Source organism: Rhinoraja longicauda, chromosome 6 (genome assembly GCF_053455715.1).
Source record: "Rhinoraja longicauda isolate Sanriku21f chromosome 6, sRhiLon1.1, whole genome shotgun sequence".
NCBI lineage: Eukaryota > Metazoa > Chordata > Chondrichthyes > Rajiformes > Arhynchobatidae > Rhinoraja > Rhinoraja longicauda.
Window position 1 is genome coordinate 65,013,677 of NC_135958.1, and position 26,688 is coordinate 65,040,364.

The following is a 26,688-nucleotide window of genomic DNA, read 5'->3' on the forward strand; positions in this document are numbered from 1 at the left end:
ATGAGGTGAAAAAGAAAATCAACAGGACTACACCACACAAAGCAAGATGCCACTGGCTAAGTTAAGTGTGGACACCTCCCCCCAAAATCTGGCCCAACAAAAATGCAACAATAATAGCATATTTTTCATTATCTCTTTATAGGTCACATGAAACTAGTTTTTACAATTTTTAAAAGGGTACATTTCTACGGTTTCCTATTTGGATTTATGCTCAACATTGGAGCTCTCTACTTCCTAATTTATGACAATGAATTAGACACAAATCTAGTCCAAACTGGTCAAAGAGATCAATAAATTCAAACCCGATAAGGTAATTATGAACCTACAAAATGAGCCAGTGGAGTGGGAGTATAGCAGCACATAAGATAAATGACTGAGAAGGTTAGAAAATGGATTATGTGCAAACTAATGCATATGGTTTGTCAAAAAAAGTACAGAGCAGAGTTAAGGCAAAAGGGGCAAAGTTTGAAAGAGTGTGAAGGATTTTTTTTTCCCACAGAGAGTAGTGAATGCCTGGAATATAGAACTTTTCTATGTTCTATGAGAGATCCAAAGCCATTCATGAATTTGGTATTTAAAATCAATGTTTGGCAGCAAAGCAATGCAGACCATGGACAGAAGCAGCAGAGAACAAGTCAAGGATATTATGCATAACATTCTCCAGCGCTCCATCCAATCCTTCCATCCAATGCCCACATTTTCTTGACAAAACACAAAATACTTACGTCCTAAGGTGGTGTAAACTCTAGTTTAGGATTGTTCAATGCAACTTTTGTTAGCTGCTATTTCCGCATTTCAGAGTTTTCTATTTTGTGAAAAAAAATCAAACCAGTGACCTTAGTAATGAAGGAAAACTGAAGATGTGGACTCTCTAAACTTTAATACTCAATTGGTACATAGAAAATGCAAGTTAGTGGAGAACAGTTCAAGGTAGAAGGTTGGCCCAACTGTGCACTGGTGACACTCACATTTAGGACCAACAGTATCTTTCTGCTGAGAATGATGTTCAATTTGTGAAAAAAGTTCTCAACACAGAAATTGGAAAAATACTCCAACTCAGCAGACATTTCCCCACAGGGCACAGAATTTCTCTTTCAAGAGTATTGTGATCCTGCCACTGTTATACAAAGAATAAATGGAGAAATGCTTCTCCATTAAATCAGCCACTGACATTGTTCTCTGAGGAAAGTCTGGCACACTCTGTAGATCTCAGCATTGGGCCGCTTGGTCACTGATGGGCCACTTTTAGCATCTCTTTTACACTTAGCAGTTTCTCCCTGGATTTGCCCACTTTCTCTCCGGCTGCCACTTCAAAAGAGTCAATTTTTTTCCATCCAGAAAATGAAACTGGGGATATCCCTAAAACAACATTTCAAAGTAGTTATTTAAAATGCACCCAAAAAAATACATTAACAAGCAGTTGAAAATGTCAGCTCAATCACTGTTATCCACACAGAATCCAAAATAACCATATTATATTCCTTAATTCCATTAAAATAGAGTATTCATCGAAGAACAGAATGCATTTTGAAGGAGAAGTCAAGTACATGGCTTGGATTGAACGATTGCATGTTTTTGGTTGAAGGAGAAATACTGTGCACCATCTTGCTGGACCACCAAACCGAGAAATACTACCCAAACATCATCTTTCTTAAAAGAATAAATGGGGACTGGCTAGAAAAGTAGAGTTTAAGGACAAAATCAGATAAACCATTAGCTTTCTGGAGGGGTAACAGGCCCACAGTACTGTGGGGCTATTTCTGTTTCTATTTCATGTTCAGAGGTGATGCGTGGTGTATTACTCTCAATTCTGCACTAGACTTCTTAAATGTTTAAATTCTGGTGTGTAAATGCAACTTTTTATCACATCATTATCAATATATATCAGCTTTGGGCAAATGGCAGCTTTCTCCCATCAGCTGATCTTTTCTTTCCCATCTGCATAGGCAATGCATCAAAATGTTTTGTTCAAAAGGTCCATTTCGTTAAAAAATCTTAATTTAAACCTCATTATAGCATAGAGTAAACCTAAAATGACGTCTCCACTTGATACATGGAGGCGATGAATAATAAAATGTCACAGATGAGGCACTTCCATTGCATGAGGGAGCTGTATCTTTTGCAACAGATCAATTTCTTTCTGAAGAATTATTTTAAACTACACACCTCTTTGCTTAAGCAAAGCCTCAATTATTTCAAACCCTCCTTTCGAAGCATATACATCCAGTATTCCTGACCGTACATCCTCCAGCACAGATTCCGCGGTTTCAAAACTATCATTCATCGTGGTTACGATGACTCCTACTGGGCCTCTTTTTACCCAGCCACTGCAGTACACACCTGAGAAGATCAGAAAAGATGAGAAATTAATGAAAAGTAGAGGAAAACAATGCAATGCCCAACATTTCAACAATGGCTTCACACCTGTCATTTTCTGATACATATATTTAATTTTTAAGGCCTTCTGCTATCTCAATAGCCTTGCTGTTTCAACTAACTGGCTTCTCCCAATTTGGATCTTCATGGAGTCTCAATTTCCTTCTAATTTGAAGTCCCTTTGATGCTTAATCCTGACTTGCTTACAATCAACATCATTTCCTGTTCAACCACTTGCCAACTGCTTGCATGTACAATTTGACCTAATATTTGATCAAATCTGATCCAAAAATGAAAGCTTATAGTTATGAATCGTTGTACAAATCTGGAACCTGGTGCAAACCAGTTCTCTGTAGTTAGCAGGTATTAAAAAGGGCAGATAGATTCAAAGAGCTGGAATAACGCAGCGGGTCAGGAGAAAAAAGATGGGTGATGTTTCGGGTCGGGACTCAGATTCGAAAGAGCAGTTTTGCCAACATAAGGTGGTGTGCACAAGCAGGAGAGCTTCACACAGTGTTGCTCCAAGCAGAATGTGGGAATTGGGTGCAGTGAAGGAGTGTATTGAATGTTTGGCATTAAAACATGGGTTGGGTTAACTTAGCAGGTCGGGCAGCATCCCTGGAGAACGTGGATGGATGACGTTTTGGGTCGGGACCCTTCTTCAGACTGATTGTGGGGGGATAAAGAAAGCTAGAAGAGAGGAGGAGCATGACAAAGCATGGCAGGTAATAGGTAAACACAGGCTGGGGGGTGGGGGTAATAGGCAGTTGGTTGGACAAAGGCCAGAGATTAAAAAAATTAAAGACACGAGACAGAAAGGATTGAAGAGTTGTGAATTGTGAAGCCAGAGAAGGACAGAAAGGTCAGTATGGGAATGGGAAGGAGAGTTAAAATGCTTAGCAACCGAAAAATCTGGTAGGCCTTGGCAGACCGAGCACAAGAGTTCAGCAAAACAGTCTCAGAGTCTATGTGCAGGAGGCCGCATTGGGAATGCAGGATGCAGGGGAAGAGGTTAAAGAAGGTGCAGTGAGTACATCTTATTGAAACATATAAAGACTCTTACGAAGGCATGACAAATACTGTTGGGACATTTTCTCTAATGGGTATGATCTCCCAATAATGGTCACCCATTGAAGACTGAGGAAAGGAAAAATTGCTGCTGAAGGTTGAGAGCTTTTGGAATGAGCAGTATGAACAGAATGCTTTAATATATTTAAAGTTGAGAAAGATAGATTCCTCATCAATATGAGAATCCAGGGTTATAGGTCAAGAAAATAGTCGAGGAATGCTGAATCAGCCAAGATCCTAATGAAATGTGGAGCTGCCTCAAAGGGTGAAATGCCTTTCTCCCTTGTTCCTGGTCCTTGTGGTGCTATTTTGCTACAGGTGCATGATTAAATTGATCCTCAGCCAGGTCACTGCAAAACCTATTTCCACATCCCTAATGAACCACAGCATTTCCAGTATCATGAATTTTAGAAACCAAATCAGGTTGCCCTGACTTTTGATTACAAAATGTTCTCTCATTACCAAATGACCTATGTTGTACAATGCAGTTTGTTCTTTAGGTTAGAGAAGTGGTAGCAATATATTCTCTGAAGATACATGTTTCCCTTAAAAATTACTCCACTTGTTTCTTCACTATAAATTAGAGATATGGCAATTCATGTTTTAAGCCAACTTAAGGTTGTTCAAAATTATTGAGAAGCGGAGGGATCACAGAGAAGTCACAAACATATTATACCATTTGTAAAAGTAATACATAAAATTGATTTACAGAAATGCAGGTAAAAGAATTTAGTTACAGTTGTTAAAGCAGCCAAAAGAGCATAGGGATATTTCTGTTCTTGAAGTAATGAACTGCAAATGTGGAAAATAAAGATTCTTGCATGCGAGCTTACATGCTGACATTTCATATTAAGCACATTTATTCAATCTGGTTCAGACATTGGGGACACATGAGAAACAATTCCCATTGTCTCTCTCTTCAGATGTCAACTGAGAATCATTCAAAATCTTGCTCCTTTTGGCTACCAACTAACCTGGTGCGAGTGAGACCCGTCCCAATATATTTGGGATAACCCCTTGTTGTTGATCAAATGGAACAGAGGGCTCAATGGAATGGCTTTTGTAGCCAATGCTGCTCAGCACTAATCCACACTCCAGATCTTCAATGTCTTCTGTCTGAAAGGCTTTTGCAGATGCTACTGAACCCTCAGAAAAGAGAAAAGTTTTCCAATAGTCAAACCAAACATACTTGATAATATCATTATCCACAAAGGAAATGAAAGTACCTTTAATATGGCGCATTCGTTGTCTAATTAACGACAGATAAAACAAAAGAGACAGCATTTAAATATTTGATACATTCACTTCAAATTTATATTGTATATATACAAGATGATCAAAATTTAAACTTATCAAGTGCATAATTGCTCAGTCCTTGTTATTTGCTGCAGGCCCCGATGGTGTGACGTTCAGTGCTGAGGGAATGTGCAGACCAATTATCTGAGGTCTTCACAAAAATCTTCAACCTGTCCCTTTTAAAATCCACCATCCCTCCCTGCCTGAAGTCCGCCACAATCATCCCACTGCCGAAAAAGTCTGTCATCAGCGGCCTTAACGACTACCGCATGCAAGAATCTTTATTTTCCACATTTGCAGTTCATTACTTCAAGAACAGAAAGTGCTTCGAGAGACTGGTCCTGCAGCACATCAAAGCCAGCCTCCCACCCACCTTCGACCCATACCAGTTTGCCTACAGAGCAAATAAGTCTACAGGGGATGCCATCGACACTGCTCTTCACACTGCACTGACCCACCTTGAACACCAGGGGAGCTATGTGAGGATGCTCTTCCTCGACTTCAGCTCTGCCTTTAACACGGTCATCCCGAGCAGACTGGTCACCAAACTTTCTGACCTTGGATTTTCCCAAACCATCTGCCAATGGATCAAGGACTTCCTGACCAACCGCCCCCAGACCGTCAAAATAGGCCCTCACCTCTCCTCCACCATTACACTGAGCACCGGCTCACCACAGGGCTGTGTGTTGAGCCCCATCCTTTACTCCCTCTACACTCACGACTGCGCCCCCACCCATCCCACCAACACCATCATCAAGTTCGCGGATGACACGACTGTGGTTGGACTCATCTCAGGAGGAGATGAGACAGCCTACAGAGATGAAATCCAAAGACTGGCAGCATGGTGTTCAGTGAACAATCTTGTCCTGAACTCCTCCAAAACAAAGGAACTGATAATAGACTTCAGGAAAACCAGGGCAGAACACGACCCACTCTACATCAATGGGGTCTGCGTGGAAAGGGTACCCGCTTTCAGGTTCCTGGGTACGCACATCGCAGAGGATCTTACCTGGTCTACCACACCATCACCACAGTGAAGAAGGCACAGCAGAGACTCCACTTCCTGAGGATCCTCAGGAAGACCAACCTGCAGGAGAAGCTCATGATGTCCTTCTATCGCTGCTCCATCGAGAGTGTGCTGGCATACTGTATAACCACATGGTATGCCAGCTGCTCAGAAAAGGACAGGAAGGCCCTTCAGAGGGTCATCACGACGGCCCAGAAGATCATCGGCTGCTCACTGCCCTCCCTGGAGCACCTGTTCAGCCTACGCTGCCTCAGTAGAGCAGGCAAAATAATAAAAGATCCATCCCACCCCGGCCACAGTCTGTTTGTTCATCTGCCCTCTGGTCGACGTTTCAGGTCGATCAAATCCCGAACAAACAGACGTAAGAACAGTTTTTACCCCAGGGCCATACGAGAACTGAACACTACTTTCTGCACTAGGTCACACTGTTAAAACTTTTGTACTTAATATAATTGTATTTATTTGTTTGTGCATTTATTGCATATATGTTTTTACGCACCGTCAGGATTGGCTATTTTTTAATTTCGTTGTACTCGTTGCAATGACAATAAATGAATATTATTATTATTATTATTATTTGCTGTCCACAGATCCAAGTACTTGAAGTCAGCCCCAGGCAGCATCTCAAATTTATTCCAACAAATTTTACACACATGTCCTCCCTAAGTTAAGACAGGGTTCAGCTCCTGTGAACTGTTCGTAATTGGAACAGTTTAGATATCAGAAATATGGTCGTGAACCGAGTTCCCACATGGCAGAAGATGCCTGCAGCGCCGTGGCAGCCGGTAAATCTATACAGCAGGTCAAGCAAATGCTTACTTGTATGTACAAGCTGTACATACCTTGAGTGTTCATAATGTGAGGGAGGACCTGGACTCATTGAGCTACCAAATCATATGCACAACAATCAGGTTCCAGACGATTTGTGTCAAGTGGCTCCCTGATCTGTATTATTCTAGTGGAGACGAGTTTTTTTTTAACATAGCATTTTTTTTTAACATAGATTTTTTTTTTACAAAACCTTGTCATTTCAAAATCTACCGCGGCTTACAAGTTTCATTGGAAGTCAGTTGTTAGCTAATGCTGTTTTCATTGGAGCATTTAGATGTTCTAGTGTATAAATGCATGATTGTGCTTTTAGAATGTTATTAGGCATAGTTATATTGACTTGCAGAACGTGTCGTGTTCAAAAGAGAGGGCCTCGTGGTAATTGCACTTTTAGTTATCTGCGGGAAATCTGTGTTCTTATCCCTCACGGATATCTAGGTGTACAGGTGATCAAAAGGTCAAATCATAGAATAGCAAGGCACTAGAGATAGATACACAAAGCCTTATCTGGAAGTGTGTGGCCACACAAAACTCATTTTATCTTCATTTCTTCCATCCTTCAATTTAAAAGGCAACAAACTAAATCTTAGCCTTGCACATATTAAAATATGTACTGCTTATCCCAAATGACTCACTGACACAGCACTCACAGAATGCCAAACTATTCACCTACCTCCAGCTTGGTAATTGACAGCCGAATCCCACCCACACGTTTTCCATCCTTACTCGGAACAATTTCCAAGGGGCTTCGCAGAAAGCGTAGGCTCCATTCTTTAGTGGCTGCTGCTCGGCACTCAGCTTCTTTTCCAGAATTCATTTCAAGACCCGCTTTAATCAGGAGTTCAATCAGCCGCTTCCTCTGTCTTGGTAGATCTGGAAAATAACAGATGGCAGGATTTAGTCATTACATTTAGCTTGAATGGTTTCTTTATGGTTTATAAAAAAAGACAATATTTTCATCACAATGTAAAGCGCTCAGTAACAAATTAACTCCTTCTCTGGACTGCATAAATTGAGCCTTTAACCTCTAATTTCTAGACAGAAGGGATGCTCAGAGATGATCAATTAATACTAAGCATATTGCGGAATTTGTAATTCCTCACATTACACATACCTCATTACCTACAGATGCCATAAAAAGAAAAACAGATAATTTCTAGGGTGCATCTGGAATTCCCTAAAAGATCTTTTTAGATTTGATCAAGTTCCCTGTATTGTACTCAGCTGTGAAGAACACACTAAAACAAATCTAATCATATGCAACACATAGGAACAATATGATGGGATTAATGACAATGTGCTTCAAAAGCTGACCTCATAAGCCTTAGAAAATCCAAGAGAAGATTCTAGTGTTCTTATGGTCTTGTTTCTGACTATTGGTCATTAGATCTTTGCAACTGTTGACAGAAGTAACTTTTGTAAACAATTCGACCACATTGGTTGATCTTCAAGTTGAATGATGCCAGTTGTGCAGTCTACAATGGAGAGTCCAAGATGCAGAGACTTTCCTATGTTCTCTGGTTGGCTCTGGGGACTCGATCTCATCAGCTGCCTTCGAAGGAGATACAGACTCTTTTGGTCAATGTACACTACTAGCCTATTCTGTCCCAGGCATAAAACACCAACTGGTTTGCAGGAACACCATTGTGCTTGAGGCTGTCTCTGATACATCGTTGTATCCCTTTCTTGATTGTTCCTGCTTCTGGTGGCCCTGCACACAAATTCTGTAAATTAGTTGGCATGGTGTACAAGAACTATCCATACGGATTACGAGGCCTGTTCAGTGAAATTGAGCCCTCGGGTTAATGGTCTCGATACTGACCAGGCCTTCCAAGTTTGTCACCTTGTCCTGCCATTTTATGACCATGAGTGACTTTAGAGTTTACATGTGTAAACACTTGAGCTCTTTGAGGTACTTCTTGCAAAACATCCAAGTTTCACAGCCATACAAAAGGTTTGAGTATAACTGCTTTGCATACTCTGAAATTGGTTAACAGCTAAACGTTTTCGTTGTTCATCACACAAGGTCACAAATGACCAAGCAACTAACTAGCCTTGCAGATTCAAGTTGTTATTCCGTGTTGAGAGATCCATCAGTAGAGATGGAACTTCCAATGTACCAGAAGTGATCGAACGTCCTCATCTCTGTGCCATCAACACTTATGTTGAAAGAAACGCCGCAGAGCCTGGAGCAAGTCAGTGCAGGTCTTTGGACCTGTTGAAACTTAATAGTTGCAATGCTTAAGCAAATTTGTGAACGATGACTAAACACAGTCAGCAGCATATAACGCCTCCAATATCAGTCTCTCAAGTGTCATGGTCTTTGCCTTCAGACTGCAGAGTTCAAAGAGCAAGGCTTGCAGTCTGTACACTCCTTTCTCAAGGATATGCAGCGCATGGTTCTGGATGCACATGAAAAATGAGTTGAATAAGATTGCAGCAAGGATATAGCCCTATTTCATGCCATTGAAAATGTCAAATGGTGTTAAAGTGTCACGACTGGAGAGGACAAGGCTCACCATAATATCATGGAAGATGCAAATGATATGCATGGACTTTCTGAGACAGCCAAAATTAGTTTAGAGATACAGCGTGGAAACAGTACCTTTGGCCCACTGAGTCCACACCAACCAACATCACACATTCACTAATTCGAACCTACACACTAGGGACAATTTACAGAAGCCAATTAACCTGAAAACCTGAACTTCTGTGGAATGCGAGAGGAAACCGGAGCACTCATAGAGAAAGCAGGCGTGGTCACAGGGAGAACATAGAAACTCCATACAAACAGCACCATAGTCAGGATCGAACCCGGGTCTCTGGCCGAGTAAGGCAACAACTCTACCACTGTGCCACTTTGTCACCCATTGAGTTTGGCGAGGATGCTCCAAACTGCTTCCCTGTTGTTTATTTCAGAAGCCTTTCTCAGTTCAATGAAAACAATGTAGTTCATATGCTGTCCAATGCATTTCCACTTAACCTAGCTCACTGAGAAAATCATGTTAGACAATAGACAATAGGTGCAGGAGTAGGCCATTCGGCCCTCGAGCCAGCACCGCCATTCAATGTGATCATGGCTGATCATTCTTAATCAGTACACCATTCCTGCCTTCTCCCCTTACCCCCTGACTCCGCTATCCTTAAGAGCTCTATCTAGCTCTCTCTTGAATGCATTCAGAGAATTAGCCTCCACTGCCTTTTGAGGCAGAGAATTCCACAGATGTTGACGCACTGTGGCCTGATCAAAAGCCACTTAGCACTAGCAGAGTTCCTTCTGAGATAGAGCTAATCAGACTGTCGAGGATAACCCATGCAAGATTTTTCCCGGCAAGTGATAAGAGGAAATATCTTGATTATTGTATTTAATTTTGAAGGAGCCAACTGTAGTATCTTAAGAGTCTTGTGGCAAACTCTCCTTCTCCCAAAAGCTGGTTTGGATGTCATGGAATGCCCCCACGGTTTCAGTACCAGCTGTTTTGAAAGGTTCAGCAGAAAGACCATCTTTGCCTGATGCCTTCCCGGAGATGGGACTTTTAATCATTATATCTTTGCACTTGTTGACACAAGTTTCTTATGTAAACAATGGACATCTGCAATTATAGTAGATTTGCATGAAGTTGACATTTGCCTTCATAAAATGCACATGAACCGCAAATAAGATGATGCAGCCTGACCTGCTTTGGTGGCAATAGCTACGTTGTAAATACTAGTTGCAGTGATTGCAAGGCACTGTTGACCCAGAGTAGTTAGTTGCAATGCAGATGGCACAAAAACTCTCTGCGCATCCACCCAGTATTAACCAGTTGTTTGGGCAGTAGCCTATGTGGCTCAGAGCAATCAAAGCGACAAGATACCCCTTAAAGATAGATGTACAAAACTAGCATTCTTTCTTTTGGGAATAGTGAAGAAAGGAACAATGTAACAGCATAGACTTCAAGTGGTGTCAAACAAGGCATTGGCAGATTTAATGGCAGTGGAGGGAACCAGGAGTAATGCCCTACATCCACAAGGAAGCAGAATATTCCTCTGGTTCATTAGGAGATGAAAAGTTATTAAATATGCTACTGTTGTCTCACCTTTAACAATAGGTTTGAGCCCCTCAAAATCATTGGGATCCAGCAATGATCGAGTACCTGGCAAATTAATCATCTCACGCAGTTCCTACAGGGGGTAAAAATAAGAAATACATTTAAAACTTTATACATTGTACATTAACACCAGCCTGAAATAATTGGAAGATACCTAGTGACAAATATAAAGGTTTTCCTATCAGAGATCTTTAATATACAAACCTCATTTTCCACAGACTGTGCCTTTTCAGTTCATGATCTTGTTTTTATGATGCACATTAATTATTGCCTCATATGTAGCACTGCTTACATTGAATTAAATTAATCTTAATCAAACGTTACTGTCTAATTCTGTAAATTAAAATGCTTTACCTTGCTACCTGAATGCCCTTAAAAGAACAAAGGTAGAGATTTTTACTGTATCTCTGTACACGTGGCAATAATAAACTAAACTGAAGAATGGTAATCAACTACACCTAGAACTACATCAATACTAAATTTGATTAGGTTAGCTGTCAGTAAACATATCAAATTATGCCTTCATTACATCTAAAAACAATTTCACCTTGTTAAAAGACAATGCTCAATGTCATAATTTACTGAACCATTCAGTCACAGCAGAAAAGCTGATACTTTGATAAACAATGAGACAAATCTTCCTGGCCATGACCAGTCATTAGATGAGAAACCACATTTCACTGGGAATTCTTGGCCAGGATCCAAAGGACATAGGTGGGTTTTGTTGAAATTTATTGTTTTAAATGTGTAATAATTTAAAAAATGAATTCAGTATTAAATTATGTGCACACTTTTTAAAACAGATTAAGGGGGAGGTCTTTTAGGTCCGAGATGAGAAAGTGTTTTTTCACACAGAGTGGTGAATCTGTGGAATTCTCTGCCACAGAAGGTAGTTGAGGCCAGTTCATTGGCTATATTTAAGAGGGAGTTAGATGTGGCCCTTGTGGCTATAGGGATCAGGGGGTATGGAGAGAAGGCAGATACGGGATACTGAGTTGGATGATCAGCCATGATCATATTGAATGGCGGTGCAGGCTCGCAGGGCCGAATAGCCTACTCCTGCACCTATTTTCTATGTTTCTAAATCCCTCTGTGCCAGAACTAAGAAAAACGTTTATAGAAGGCTAAGCTTTGCCTCAGGGAGAAAGCCTCACCAGTTTACCACCTAAGGTCTGGTCCCAGAGATCATGCCACCTTATTCAAGGATGCAGAGGGCTACACCAAGCCTGGAGGAATGAGGGCACATTCTTCAGCTGGTATGTCAGATCCAGCACAATCAAGACATCGAGCTAACAGTTGGCCTTTGTAGAGCACTTTACCATCCTCAAAACTGCAAGCCATGGGGCATGTACAAATGCCTACAGCTCCTCTTACATCACTCACCCCCTCATTTCCATGTTAGCAAACCTGAGTTATACAGCAGAATTCTCTGCCTCAGAAGGCAGTGGAGGCCAATTCTCTGAATGCATTCAAGAGAGAGCCAGATAGAGCTCTTAAGGATAGCGGAGTCAGGGGGTATGGGGAGAAGGCAGGAACGGGGTACTGATTGAGAATGATCAGCCATGATCACATTGAATGGCGGTGCTGGCTCGAAGGGCCGAATGGCCTCCTCCTGCACCTATTGTCTATTGCTTGGATAAAGCCAAAACTATTCTACCATGTTGTATAATTGATTTTTAATATAAATTAATGAATGTTATCATTTGCAACAAATCATTACATAAAGAAAAGGACTATTCAACTATGAAACTCTGATAGATGCTTGACAGTGATCTGAAGCAATATAAAGCGTGCATTACATGCTGCCTACCAATACAAACGCAAAGCTTAACTTAGTTTAGTTTCGTTTATTATTGTCACATGTACCGAGGTACAGTGGAAAGCTTTTTTGTTGCGTGTTATCTAGTCAACAAAAAGACTGTTCATGATTACAATCAAGCGCAAGCCAAGCCATGATTTTAACTATATGTCACCTTACCTTTATGGTAAATGCCACCTGGAGAGGTCCTCTTCTCCCAACAATAATCACCCGCTTCACCTTACTATTTTCTAAAGCTTCCAGCGCATGTGCAGTGATATCTGTTTTCTGCAATTATATCACAATATTGTTCCACAAGTAAATGATTCATGAAATTGTTAGTGGATGTTAGAACCTTTCCCGAACAACCCACTGCACATACTTTGTGGAGAAATGACCGCCGATCACTGTGTAAGTTCATAAATTCATAAGTCATAGGAGCAAAATTAGGCCATTCAACTTATCGAGTCTACTCTGCCATTCAATCATGGCTGATCTATCTCTCCTTCTCAAGCCCATTCTCCCCATGACCTTTGACACCCTTGATAATCAAGAATCTGTCAATCTCCGCTTTAAAAATAGACAATGATGGCTTCCACAGGCGTCAGTGGCAATGAATTCCACAGATTCATCACCTTCTGACTAACAAAATTCCTCCTTATCTCCTTTCTAAAGGTACGTCCTTTTATTCTGAGGCTGGGGCCTCTGGTCCTAGACTCTCCCAATAGTAGAAACATCCTCTCCACATCCACTCCATCCAGGCCTTTCACTATTTGGAAGTTTCAATGAGGTTCCCCCTCGTCCTTCTTAACTCAGGCGAGTACAGGCCCAGAGCTATCAAATGCTCATCATAAGTTAACCCAATCATCCCTGGGATCATTCTTGTAAACCACCTCTGGACACTCTCCAATGTCAGCACATCCCTCCTCAGATATGGGCCCCAAAGGTGCTCACAATACACCAAATATGGTCTGACCAGTGCCTTATAAAGCCTCAGCATTCCTTCCCTGTCTTTATATTGTAGTCGTCTAGAAATAAATGCTAACATTGTATTTGCCTTCCTTACTACTGATTTAACTTGTAATTTAACTTTTTGGGAATCCTGCACCAGCACTCCCCAAGTCCCTTTGCACTTCTGAATCCTCTCCCCACTTAGAAAATAGTCTATGCCTTTAATCCTACTACCAAAGTGCATGACCATACACTTAGCTGTGCTACAATCCTGCTGGAAATCTACACAAAGAAACAGAAAACATGTTTCACAGATCAATGGCAAGCACAAGCACTTACTGCTGATCACAGATTCTGGAATATTAGTCCTCATTTGCACATTTAAACAAAGGTCGTTCTTTCAACCTCCCAATTTCTCCAAAGTTTTGGATCTCCCTTAGACAACATAAAATTTAGATAGGAAAAGTCATTGGACCCATCTTTCTGACAAATGTCAGATGTCTAAAGTGTCATGACAAAACTGTTCTTTCTTTTCTGTGTTTAGGAACATTTGAGGGTGCAGTCTAAGGAACAAATATTACATATATTATCTTTTTAAATCAGTGTTCAATAACAATTTACAGGCAAAAATATTATGAACTAAATGTGGCTTCAAGACTAACCTTAAGCATGTCAATGGGAGAAAGGATAATCCTGGCTACATCCAGTGCCACGTTTCCATGTCCCACGATGACTGCTGTCTCACTGCTCAACTCAGGGTCCAGCTGCAAAAAGCAACATAACATTTATACTCCTTGTACTTGAGACAGAAATCCACTAAACAATACTTCAAATGAGAATATATTGTGCTCACCAGTTTAAAAAAAAGTACTTTATATCAAAAGATGTGTTTACATTTTATACAAAGCCCACCCACTATGCCAAAGATTTCCCAATTCATGAGGTCTGTGGCCTTTTATACAGAAAGAACCTGATGGGAGGGTGATCACAATGTATGAATACCATCATTACAATGCTTAAATATTTCTTCCCCTCCCACAAATCCAGGTTGACAACCATCCACCTGCAATATTCCACATGTTGCTTCATCCAACTTTACTACAAATAAGTGCAGACCAAAACAGAGGGTGCACTGTAATAGGGTAGGGTAGGAAGGACACTGGAATAGGGTAGGGTATTCTGCCACCAGAAAACACATTACATCCTTCAGCAGCATTTGCACATAATATTTTGCTTAATGATGTTTGAATTGAGAGGTGGTTTCTGAGTTGTGGTGTCTTTAATAATGGTTAAGTTGGAGATAATAGTTTGCCACATTCAGCAGTGCTCTGCTCACTTGCTACACTTGACAATTAATGAAGTTGATTTTATGACTGACTTTACAGCAATTTGTTCTTCTTATGTAGTCCCTTAGTAATCTAGAATAATTTGCTTCCAATCTCATTTTGTGGGTTCTGAGTGGCTGATCATGCAAATATGGGAACTGTAGGCACTACCACAGATGGTGCATGAATAGACAACAGAATAGGTAGGTGGGTGAGTAGTTTGCATTATAATTCTGAATACTCCTTATCCACTTTAAGCAGTCATGGACAAGAAGTACCCAGAGGACAGAGAGAATGCTGCACTTTATGGAAGGTTTAAGCATAACCTTGTATCTTTTTCTCTGGCTGTTTGTTTTTTTTTTCCAATGAGTGTTCCGTATAGAGTGACAGTTTGGGGCTTGTAAACTACATGGCCTGCCCGACTTATCTGACTGGACTTCTACGCTAGGGATGTTGGCCTGGGAGAGGATGCTGATCTTGATTCAATTACCCTTTCAGTGAGCTGACGGATTTCACAAAGACATTGAGCTGCCCTGCAATGCCTGCAGGTTACAGAAGCACAAAGGAGAGCTCGGATTACAGCCACGAGCTTTGTTGCTCATTTTTAGCACAAATTTCCAGATTGTTCGTGTTGGAACAGGGTTCTTTTTTAAAATCAGATCTCAAAATTCCATTTTTAAAAATCAGTTTTTTTCCTGCAGTACATGACTGTTTGTCATACAGTCGTAGAGTCATTCAGCATTGAAACAACTTGTCCATGGTGACAAAGATGCCCCATCTACACTACTCCCACCTACTGACATTTGCCCCAAATCCCTCTAAACCTTTCCTATCCATGTACCTGTCCAAGTGTCTTTTAAATTTTATTATAGTACCTGTCACAACTAACTCCTTCCATATACTTACTGTCATCTGTTTGAAAAAGTTGCCCCTCAGGTTCTTATTAAATCTTTCCCTTCTCACCTTAAAGCTATGTCCTCTGGTTCTTGATTCCACTTCTCTGGGTAAACGACTATGCATCTACCCTATTTATTCCCCTCATGATCATGTACACCTCTATAAGATCACCCCTCATCCTCCTGCGCTCCAGCCGACCCAGCCTTTCCCTATAGCTCAGGCCCTCAAGTCCTGGCAACGTCCTTGTAAATCTTCTCTGCACTCTTTCCAGCTTAACAACATCTTTACTATAGCAACACCACCTTTCCTGTAGCATCTACATCTTTCCTATATGTGCAATGTGAAATTACGTAATTAAAACCATTTGCACAGAATTGATCCCAACATTTAACAGTTTCAAAAGACATTAAAAATATCAATTATCTCCAGCATTGTATGTATTGAGAGGATATCAAACAAGCCAAGTAGGGGACATCATCAATGGAAAGCAAATGGAAACGGATTGGTGTGTGCCATTTTTCTGACAAGCAAATAAAATACAATTCTTATGCATTGAGCAACTATGTTGTTATGCTTTATTTCTAAACATGAAAAAAATGATATTGGAAGCCTTCAGATGCCTGTGCAACCATACAGCTATATTTGACTGGTTGCCTATACACCTTCTGAAGCAAAAGGAACATTGACTTAAATCATTAGAATTTAAGACAAGAATCACATCATAATCACATAATCAAACTAATTGTGTCAATGGAGAAAAGGGCATTGGGGGCCAGAGAGTTTCAGACAAACATTCCTCAAGAGGATTTTCAAAAATAAAGGTATTTTTAATAGTTACAAGTTTATTTTGGTTACTCCAAGCTAAAAACAAAGGCTGTGTGTTACATTGTTCAGAGTACAGAGTTACACAAGTGTCAATAGAAGTGATTGATAGTCAATTCCAATGACCACCTGAGGTGAAACTAACAGACTGCATTCAGAAGAGAGAATGGTATCTGATTACTATAGGGAGGCTTTTTTTCTCTAAACTTTTTCTCAGCTTCTAAATTTCCAAAGTAATTTTTAAGTGGTTCTCCAGTTCCTGATCGAACTTGCCTTATAACCAAAGCAACCCATTCATCATTTGTGTTATATCCAATTCATGTTATGGAAGCTTGAGTCACAGCAGAATTACTTGAACGAATGTGTTTACACATAAGTACACTTGCCCAATTACCTCTTAAGGAACAAAATCTAAAACATCAGAAATCCTTCAGCATGTACTGTGAAGCAAATAGATAATGTACATTATCAGTCGACTCACATCTCGGTTTTCAGGTAAACCGTTATACCAGCCTACGAACGCTCTTGCAGAATATACACCCAGTAGATTCTCCCCAGGAATCCCTAGCATCCGATTAGTTTCAGCTCCGTAACTCTGAGATGACAAAGATGCAAGCCAGTGGAAAAGTTATGTTAGTTGTATGTACATACATTGTAGAAACATTGCATTACATTTAAAGTGAATAAATGAAGCATAGAGGCTGTCTTGGAGAAATAAAATTAAAGAAAGGCCATGATACAGTAGAAAAGTCTTTCTTTCAATTATTCAGTTTGATGAGGCTCAGAATAGCAAAAATATTTTACTTCAAACATGAATATCAGTATTTAGCTGTTTACACAATATTCAGCCATTTACACAATTTGAGTGGTCTCTTACCAATATCAGAACGTGGTATGCCTGCTTCAGCTCATCAATACTTATATCTTTCCCAACATTAACGTTTCCATAAAATGAACAACGATCACGGAGTGCTGTCTGGGTGAATGCATTCATAACATTCTGTGGGGTAGACACATTATGAACAAAATGGAATCTAAACCGCATTATAAAAATTGACATTCCACAAGTCTGCTTGTGTTAGATTATGATGGTTGATGCAATATCATCTTTGACTCTGCAAGCACAGAAATACGAATGAAAACTACAGAAATATGAACTACAAAAGTTTTTAAGTGTTACCAAATCTAGGCTTCCTTCTAGAAAACCCTATAAACCTCCCCGCAGTCACACCAGTTAACAGTACTACGTATTATAAGAGAATTCCATAAACCTTGAAATACAGATTTGTTTTATTACTCTCTACAGTTATAGGTCAATGTAGATACCAGCAGATTGCAACATACAACCTTGTCAATCCATCAGGAACTTTATCAGAACACTTGCAATCTTTGAACACAAGAACAAGGAAGGCCATTTTAGGCTGGAACATGTGCAAAAAAAGATTTACAGGGATATTATCGGGTTAGGAGAGTTTGAGCTGTAAGAAGAGGTCGAATAGGCTGGGTTTTTTTTCCATTAATCATGAGGGGCATAAGTAAGAGCCCCAATCTTACCCACATGATAGGGGAGTCTAAAATTAGATGGCATAGGTTTAAGATGAAAGGGGAAAGATTTAAAATGAACCCAAGGGGCAACATTCCACATAGCGGGTACTGTATATATGGCCAAGCTACCAAAGGAAGTAGTACAGGCGGGTACAATTACAACATTTAAGACATCTGGGCAAGTGCTTGGATACAAATGGTTTTGGGGATATGGGCCAAGGACAGGTAAATGGGACAAGCTCAGTTAAGCAACTTGGTCAGCATGGACAAGTTACACCCAAGGGCCTGTTTCCATGCTCAATGGCTTTATAACTAGATCATCTCCTTTATTATTACCTATGCCAAGTTCAAATAAATGCATTATGCACATGATACAACACCCTTCTCCTTACACGAGGATTTATCCCTCAATTTCTAATAATCAGCACCAAGAAAAGCATACATATAGAGGAGACAGCCAAAACCAAGCATCTGTCATAGGTAAGGTAGAGTCAGAAAGTTTTTTTCCCCAGGGTGAAAATGTCAAAGACTAGAGGGCATAGCTTTAAGCGAGAGATGTGCAGGCCACTTTGTTTTAAAACAGAGGATGGTGTGTTCCTGGAATGTACTGCCAGGGGTGATTGTGAAGGCAGATGTGATAGTGGCATTTAAAAGGGCACATGGATATGTTAGAAATGGAGGGTATGGATCACTTGCAGGCAGATGAGATTAGTTTATCCAGCATTATGTTTGGCTTAAACAATGTGGGCTGTCCTGTTCTATGGTCTATGTTGTAGCTCTCTTAGGAAAGGATTCATTTTGCAAATTTTACAACTATACGATAACAGAACATCAAATGCATTTCAGAAATATTAAAACTGAACTGATCGGAACATTACGTAAACCAGTACAGATCAACATATTGTCTTTATGCGGCAATTGTAATTTTGTTTTAGGTTTAACCAAGGTGAACATTGCAGTGAACAAACAGATTTGAACTTTATTCATTTTCAGAAAACCAGTCCAGTTTTCTTTTAACATAGAAACATACAAAATAGGAGGCCATTCGACCCTTTGAGCCAGCACCGCCATTCATTGTGATCATGGCTGATCGTCCCCAATCAATACCTGTGCCTGCCTTCTCCCCATATCCCTTGATTTCACTAGCCCCTACAGCTCTATCTAACTCTCTCTTAAATCCATCCAGTGATTTGGCTTCCACTGCCCTCAGTAGCAGAGAATTCCACAAATTCACAACTCTCTGGGTGAAAAAGATTTTTCTCATCTCAGTTTTAAATGGCCTCCCCTTTATTCTAAGACTGTGGCCCCTGGTTCTGGACTCGCCCAACATTAGGAACATTTTTCGTGCATCTAGCTTGTCCAGTCCTTTTATAATTTTATATGTTTCTATAAGATCCCCTCTCATCCTTCTAAACTCCAGTGAATACAAACCTAGTCTTTTCAATCTTTCCTCATATGTCAGTCCCAACATCCCAGGGATCAATCTCGTGAACCTACGCTGCACTGCCTCAATTACAAGGATGTCCCTCCTCAAATTAGGAGACCAAAACTGTACACAATACTCCAGATGTGGTCTTACCAGGGCCCTATACAACTGCAGAAGAACCTCTTTACTCCTATACTGAAATCCTATACTGAAATGTTATGAAGGCCAACATTCCATTAGCTTTCTTCACTGCTTACACGCCAACTTTCAGTGACTGGTGTACAAGGACACCCAGGTCTCGCTGCACCTCCCCCTTACCTAACCTAACTCCATTGGGATAATAATCTGCCTCCTTGTTTCTGTCGCCAAAGTGGATAACCTCACATTTTCTATTGATTGTCTCCTTTTATCAGAATCTTTGTCAAATATTAAGCACATTGTAGCATATACCAATTACAGCAAAATTCTGAAAATGTTTCAAACCACACAGATTAGTAAATAATTCTGTAGAATGTTGATGTAATGTTGGACTAACCTTCACTTCTGGATGGTCAGGAGCAACGCCAAATCTCACAAGGCCAAATGGAACTGGCAGTTTTTCATAGATATCAATCACAGTTGATTTGTGGTGCTGGAACACAATAAACAAGTTACAAATACACTGCTCCTCTCCAGCAAACATAACATAAATTTCAGGAAATGCTATCTAGGAAGGAACAACACACAAGTAACACATACAAAAAAGAGCAAAGAGGAAACATAATTTTATGCTGCATTGTGTTAATGCTAGTGCCGAAACAAAGTTTATGATTAACCAGAAAAATGCACAAGATTCACTTTCAAAACATCCAAACCGTAAATTAAAGTACTGAAAATATCAGCACTAATGTGTAAAACATTTATTTGTAATGAACGTCAGAAAAATAATTCACAACCACCCATTCCCTCATGTTAAAAGACTAACAAAGATACATAACGGGGGAAAAAACTAACTGAGACCCTTCTTCAGACTGATGTCAGGGGCCAGGACAAAGGAAGGATATAGGTGTAGACAGGAAGATAGAGGGAGATCTGGGAAGGGGGAGGGGAAGAGAAAGACAGAGGAACTATCTAAAGTGGGAGAAGTCGATGTTCATACCACTGGGCTGCAAGCTGCCCCTGTGTACTGTATTGGTCATCACCCTAAAAAATTATGTCTGAGGTCCTCTTTAAATCTTTCCCGTCATCTTAATCCATGCCCTCTAGTTTTAGATTACGTGACTCGGGGGAAAACGGCTGTAGCTAATCACTTATCCATGTCCCTCATTATTATATAAACCGCTATCTAGATTACTCCTCAACCTCCTACACTCCAGGGTAAACCAATCCAGCCCATCTACTTATAATTGAAACCCTACAACCCTGGCGACATCGTCGTAAATCTTTTTTCCACCCTTTCCAGTTTAACGGTAGGGCAACTAGAACCGTCCAGAGTACTCCTAATCCCAACGTCTTGTATAGCTGCAGCATGAAATCCCAGCTCCTGTACTTAATACCCTGACCAATGAAGGCAAGCATGCCAAATGTCTTCTTCACTATCCTGTCTATCTGTGTCGCCACTTTTGTGAACTATGTATCTGCACCCCTCTATCTGTCTTTTCCAAACTGTTACCTCCCAGGTCATACAATCTTTTAAAAACAACTTTGAAAGGAGACTATGTATATAGTCTCATATGATAAAAGTAGTCCCATTACTAATATTAGTTTCCTACACTAATATTAGTTTGCTTGCAAATCCATCTTAATCAAAATAAAAACACCAAATCTCTTTGCTACCTCGGGCTGGCTGAGTGAGTTACTGCCACATTTAAAGCACTGAATGGTATTTTGCCTAGAACCGGATTCCCAGGTCTTCCTGGTATTCCTCAGCATTAAGCTGTTGAAATCACCTCTCAGATCCCCTACCAGTCAGATATGATGCAGGACCCAAGATGCCATTGCGCTGAGCGAGAATGCTAGACCTGCGTTGACATAGGAAAATACACCTTATTTGTAGTTTTTTTACTTTAGTTTAATATTTAATAATTATGTCCAAGTTTCTGTTTGTTAATTTGCAATTTTCAAATCAGTTTTTATTTATTTCAATTGCAAGATATTGTCACTATCTAATTATCTTTCACTTCTGGAAAACAAAGTCTTGTTGGAATGAGATTTTTTAAATGCTCTCTCAACCTTCCCTGCAGTTCGTTCCTCTTGTGCGAGCCAAGAAAATAAATGTCTCATACAATTTTGATTGAAAGACCGACCCTGGCCTTGCTTGTCATCAGACTATAATCAATTATAGCAAACTTGGCCAATTTATTCTCCACTTTCACCTTCAATGCCTCAATGGACTGAGATACCAAGGTCAGTTGTAGCAATTCACCTTCTAATACCAGAACACTTTGCAAATACCATAGATGAAATAAAACTTTTTTTAATATGCACATCCCTCTACTACATTCAAAGACAAATCAATAACTGAGCAATATCCAGAAGCGTCTGCAATGATCTCTAAAACAAAAATAGTGTACAAATAAAGTGGAATCAGCAGTCATCATCCCCTCAAGTTTGTTTCACTATTTAGATTTTGACTGTTCTGCATGTCAATTCCATTTACCTGCAGTTCTACATTTCTTAATGCTTTGAGTAAAGTATCAGATTTTTAAAAAATAATCCTCAATTCCTATTGCAGACATAATAATAATAAACAGAGAAAGGTTTCCTTGATAATAGGGCGCTACTGTGCTGTCACAGTGCTAAATAACAAGAGTTAAATCTGCAAATGAAGCCAAAATTAATAAATAGATTTCACTCATAATTATTTGCACTTCTGCTGATTGAATGGTCAAACACTGGTTTTCTGAAGGGCTGGGCACAGCCAGCGAGGGAGTTGGCCTGTGGATGGATCAGGATCAGTTCATAAGCTGTTCATTTCAGTGATAGGATCACTTACCATTGTATTTCAACTTATGGATAATAAATATTGTCTCTTTTCAAAGATTTTTTTGTATAAGATCATATGATTTCTTTAGGTATAGCCTGGGGCACAGTGTTGCTGCTTTACAGCGCCATAGACCCTGGTTTGATCCTGACTACGTGCTTGACTGTACGTAGTTTGTTCGTTCTCCCCATGACCTGCATGAGATTTCTCCAGGAGCTCCGGTTTCCTTCCACACTCCAAAGACGTACAACTTTGTAGGCTAACTGGCTTCATATAATTGTAAATTGTCCCTAATGTGTGTAGGATAGTGTTAATTACGGGAATCATTGGTCGGCAGAGGCTCGGTGGGCAAAAGGGCGTGTTTCCACGCTGTATCTCTAAACTAAACTTAAGCATTTTAGACAAGTAATTGTGATATTTATTTGTTTTGTATTTGGTGTTTACAAAGTGTTGATCTCCTCACTGGAAATACCAACAGCTTTGCACTTTCATTCAGCCTGCAAAATACTATCAACCTTCTGTAACTTTAATTCTCCATTCTGTTCCCACTCTGATCGTGCCCATGGCCTCCAATGATGCCCAACACAAGCTCAAGAAACCTCATCTTCTATCCGGAAACATTACCACTATTCAGAATTTACATTGAATATCTATTTTGGGGAACTCTTTCGATCCTTCCACGGATGTGGTTGTGCTTTTGCTTCAGTTAGTTTCATTTTTCTTTGCCTCCTACTGCATGGTTTTAAAGCAACTGTTACCTTGAAACATTGGCCTACACCTGTCCCAGATGTTATTTACTTCTACAAAACACAAATCACATTTGTCCTCCTTTTCCAGTTCTGAAGGATCTTTGACTCAAAATCTTCACAGCTTCCATCCCCACTGATGCTCCTTGACCTGCTGAGTGTTTCCAACATATTTCCCCATGTTACCAGAATCTACAGGTTTTTCTCCAATTACTGTCAAGAATCCAATCATTAGTTTACATTTTTTCAATTGCCTCCCAGCCTCAAAAACTTGTTATGTAGACAGTTTTGTGCTTAGCATAACTTAAATCTACTTATCCAAGTAGAAGTCAATAGTGAGATGTAAAACAATGAAATTGAATGTAATTATTTATCTTTTCATTATCATGTTTAATAGATCCAAAGACGTACAGGTATGTAGGTTAATTGGCTTGGTAAATGTAAAAAATGTTCCTAGTGGGTATAGAAGAGTGTTAATGTGCGGGGATTGCTGGTCGGCGTGGACCCGGTGGGCCGAAAGGACCTGTTTCCGCACTGTGTCTCTAAACTAAACTAAATCAAAGATGCTTGATGGCAGAAGAAATCCTCTCACAAAAGCAAATTCTCACAAAAGTAGCAAATCTACTTATAGTAATGGACATAACTTTATGCACGATTACCTTCAGCAGATGCTGTGCAGTGTAGAAACCTGCAGGCCCACTGCCAATTACGCAAACTTTAATCTCAGGATCAGCCGATGAGGAAATCCTTCGTGTTCCTATATTAAAGATATAAAATGCAGACTGTTGCCACAGGTTAAACCAAATAAAAATCTTACCAGCGATAACAACTTGGTCTATTAAAAAATAATAGCATTTAACTTCTGTAATGTGCAAATGTTCACAACAAAACTGAAACAAGTGCTTTACATCTCCAATGTAAAATATAATTTTGGAAAATACCTTAATAGACAGAAAATCTTACACTGCCGAGATTTACAAATATTTCTCTTCATTAAAACTCACCACCCATAATATTCTACATCATAACCACATCTAAACCAATTCAGAGTTGGTGTTTTAACGGGCAAATGCACTAATGTAAATGTTACCACACATAATTAATCCAAAAACACATTACATCTTAGATACATCAACAATCCAAGAGGCCATTGGTGGAAAGCATAAACTGAAATGTCATATACTATTCCCATTAATAACCTGCCTAAAAATTGTTGTGCCCAAATACAACATTTCTACTTGCTACAACTCTGGTTTGGAGACTCCATACATTCACAGCAACTATTTCCCAGGTTCTTAAAAAAAGGGAGGCAACAGTGCATACTCTTCCTGCTGGTTGTTTGGCTGTTGGTGAAGGTTGACGCAGTACTACTGTTTATAAAGAGATACACAAAGGAACTACAGGCCCATGAACCAAACACCGGTACTGGAGAAATTGTTGGGAAAGGTCATGCCTGACTCGCCTCTAATTTTTATGAAGAAATATCAAGGATCATAAGTAATGTACTCTATAGATAGACACAAAAAAATGGAGCAACTCAGTGGGACAGGCAGCATCTCTGGAGAGAAGGAAAGGGTGGCGTTTCGGGTCGAGATTCTTCTTCAGACTGGTACTCTGTCTACATGGCAGATAGGTCAGAAGAGCAAAGGTTAGTGTGATCCAAGGGAAAGTGAAATGCCATATTAAACTTGGCTAAGTGCGAATGAATAAAAAAATAATGGTCTACAACAGTTTCAATGCAGCCTGATCTATTCAGTGACTCCAAAATTTTCTGGTTTTAATTTGGAAATCCAGCATGTGTAGCACAGTTTAGTTTAGATGTACAGTGGAAACATGCCCTTCGGCCCTCTGAGTCCACACCAACCAGCTATCACCCATACACTAGTTCTATCCTACACATTAGGGATAATTTACAGAAGCCAATTAACCTAGCAACCTGCACGTCTATCGAATGTGGGAGGAAATCGGAGCACCGGGAGAAACCCCACATGGTCATAGATATCGTAGATAGCGAGGGCCCTGGGGACTTTAATTCACCAGTTGGGATAATTGTTTCACCCACCCAAGCAGAAATTTTAAAAGTAAAACCAAAATGCAGGGAACACTTAGCAGTTCTGTCACCATATGTAGAAAGAAAGAGTAAACATTCCCTCATCAGAATAAATACACTCTAACCTGTTAATTGTTTCCAATATTTTCTGTTCTATTTCAGATTTCAAACACTTGCAGTTCTTTTTATATTTTGCAGAATAAAAAAATCTTGGGTGATTGTGCTTGAACTGTCTGAAACACTTCCCAGTCAAGTTACAATAATTTCTGTAGTACAGAGAGAGAGAGTGGTGGAATGTTTCAACATGGGAAAGGGAAACACAGGGGAGATTTGTGGGGATGTTTATAGGACTGGTGAGGCCTGGCTTATTTCAATTGTGGATAAGAGAAAGAGGGGAGACATTTTCAGGAACCCAGTAAATTTAAATGCAGTAAAATCACCAAACCTGGATGCAATGTCCCATTTTCCCACTGTCACAGTAAACATGACAATTATAAATCAATACCAAAACCAAAGAGAACATAAACCTACATGGAGTGACAAACAATTTGCTGGAGCAACTCAGCAGGTCATACAGCACCCGAGGGAGGGGGTGAGCGGAGAGTTGTCTTGTCCAAAGCAATTGTTGGAAAATAATATCGTTTTGCAATGTTTTGGCCCAAAACGTCGACAACAATTCCTGCATCTCCCAGTTGCTGCTCAACCCACTGTCACCCATAGTGGACAGGTGGAATTTGTTAAATACTTCCAAGAAAGTTTTCGTAATCAATATTTTAAGGCTCCAACCAGAGGTCATAACAGTGGATCTCCTCCTGGTGAATGAAGGTAGGGCAAGTGACTGATGTGTCAGTAGGGGACCTCTTTGGGACCAGTTACCATAATTATATTATTTTAAAGTAGTTATTTGGCCCGCTGAGTTCCCCCAGTTTATTACTCCAACAACTGCAGTCTCTCATGTCTCAATTTAACATGGATTGACAGATAGGAAATGGAAGGTAGACCAACTGGATAATCTACGGTAGCCACATGGATAAGGCGGGAAGAATGCCACAAAATACTGGAGTAACTCAGCGGGACAGGCAGCATATCTGGAGAGTTCCTTCTCCCAATCCTTCTCTCGAGAGACGCTGTCTGACCCGCTGAGTTACTCCAGCATTTTATGTCTATCTTCGGTATAAACCAGCAACTGCAGTTCCTTCCTGCACACACACACTGGGAAGAATGTCCTCCTTCTGCCCCTACAAGTTTCTGACACTGAGTCGGTGGTCGGAGAACGGACCTGGAGCCGAGACCCCGCGGGTAGATCCGTCCCCACGGCCTCTGCGCCACTTACCGGGCCCGCAGGCTCTGCAGCCGCCGGTCCTGAGCGAGTAGCGGGCGAGGAGAGCAGCGACAGCGCGCGACGATCGCATGGCGACCTCCGTCCACACTTCCCCGACGTCACCTGCCCCGCGACCGCTGCCGAGAGCGCCGTCGCCAT

The 26,688-nt window shown here is 40.4% G+C and overlaps 1 protein-coding gene across 1 annotated transcript; it reads right to left on the reverse strand.

Annotated features, from left to right (window-relative positions):
- fdxr (ferredoxin reductase) lies at positions 1 to 26,688 on the reverse strand. The gene is given in 13 exon segments (XM_078401846.1): positions 1 to 1,359; positions 2,167 to 2,340; positions 4,419 to 4,590; positions 7,269 to 7,468; positions 10,675 to 10,759; positions 12,665 to 12,772; positions 14,098 to 14,199; positions 16,961 to 17,074; positions 17,357 to 17,479; positions 19,986 to 20,081; positions 23,818 to 23,915; positions 26,542 to 26,625; positions 26,628 to 26,688. Coding segments are annotated over 13 exon segments (1,548 nt in total). The 3' UTR covers positions 1 to 1,228.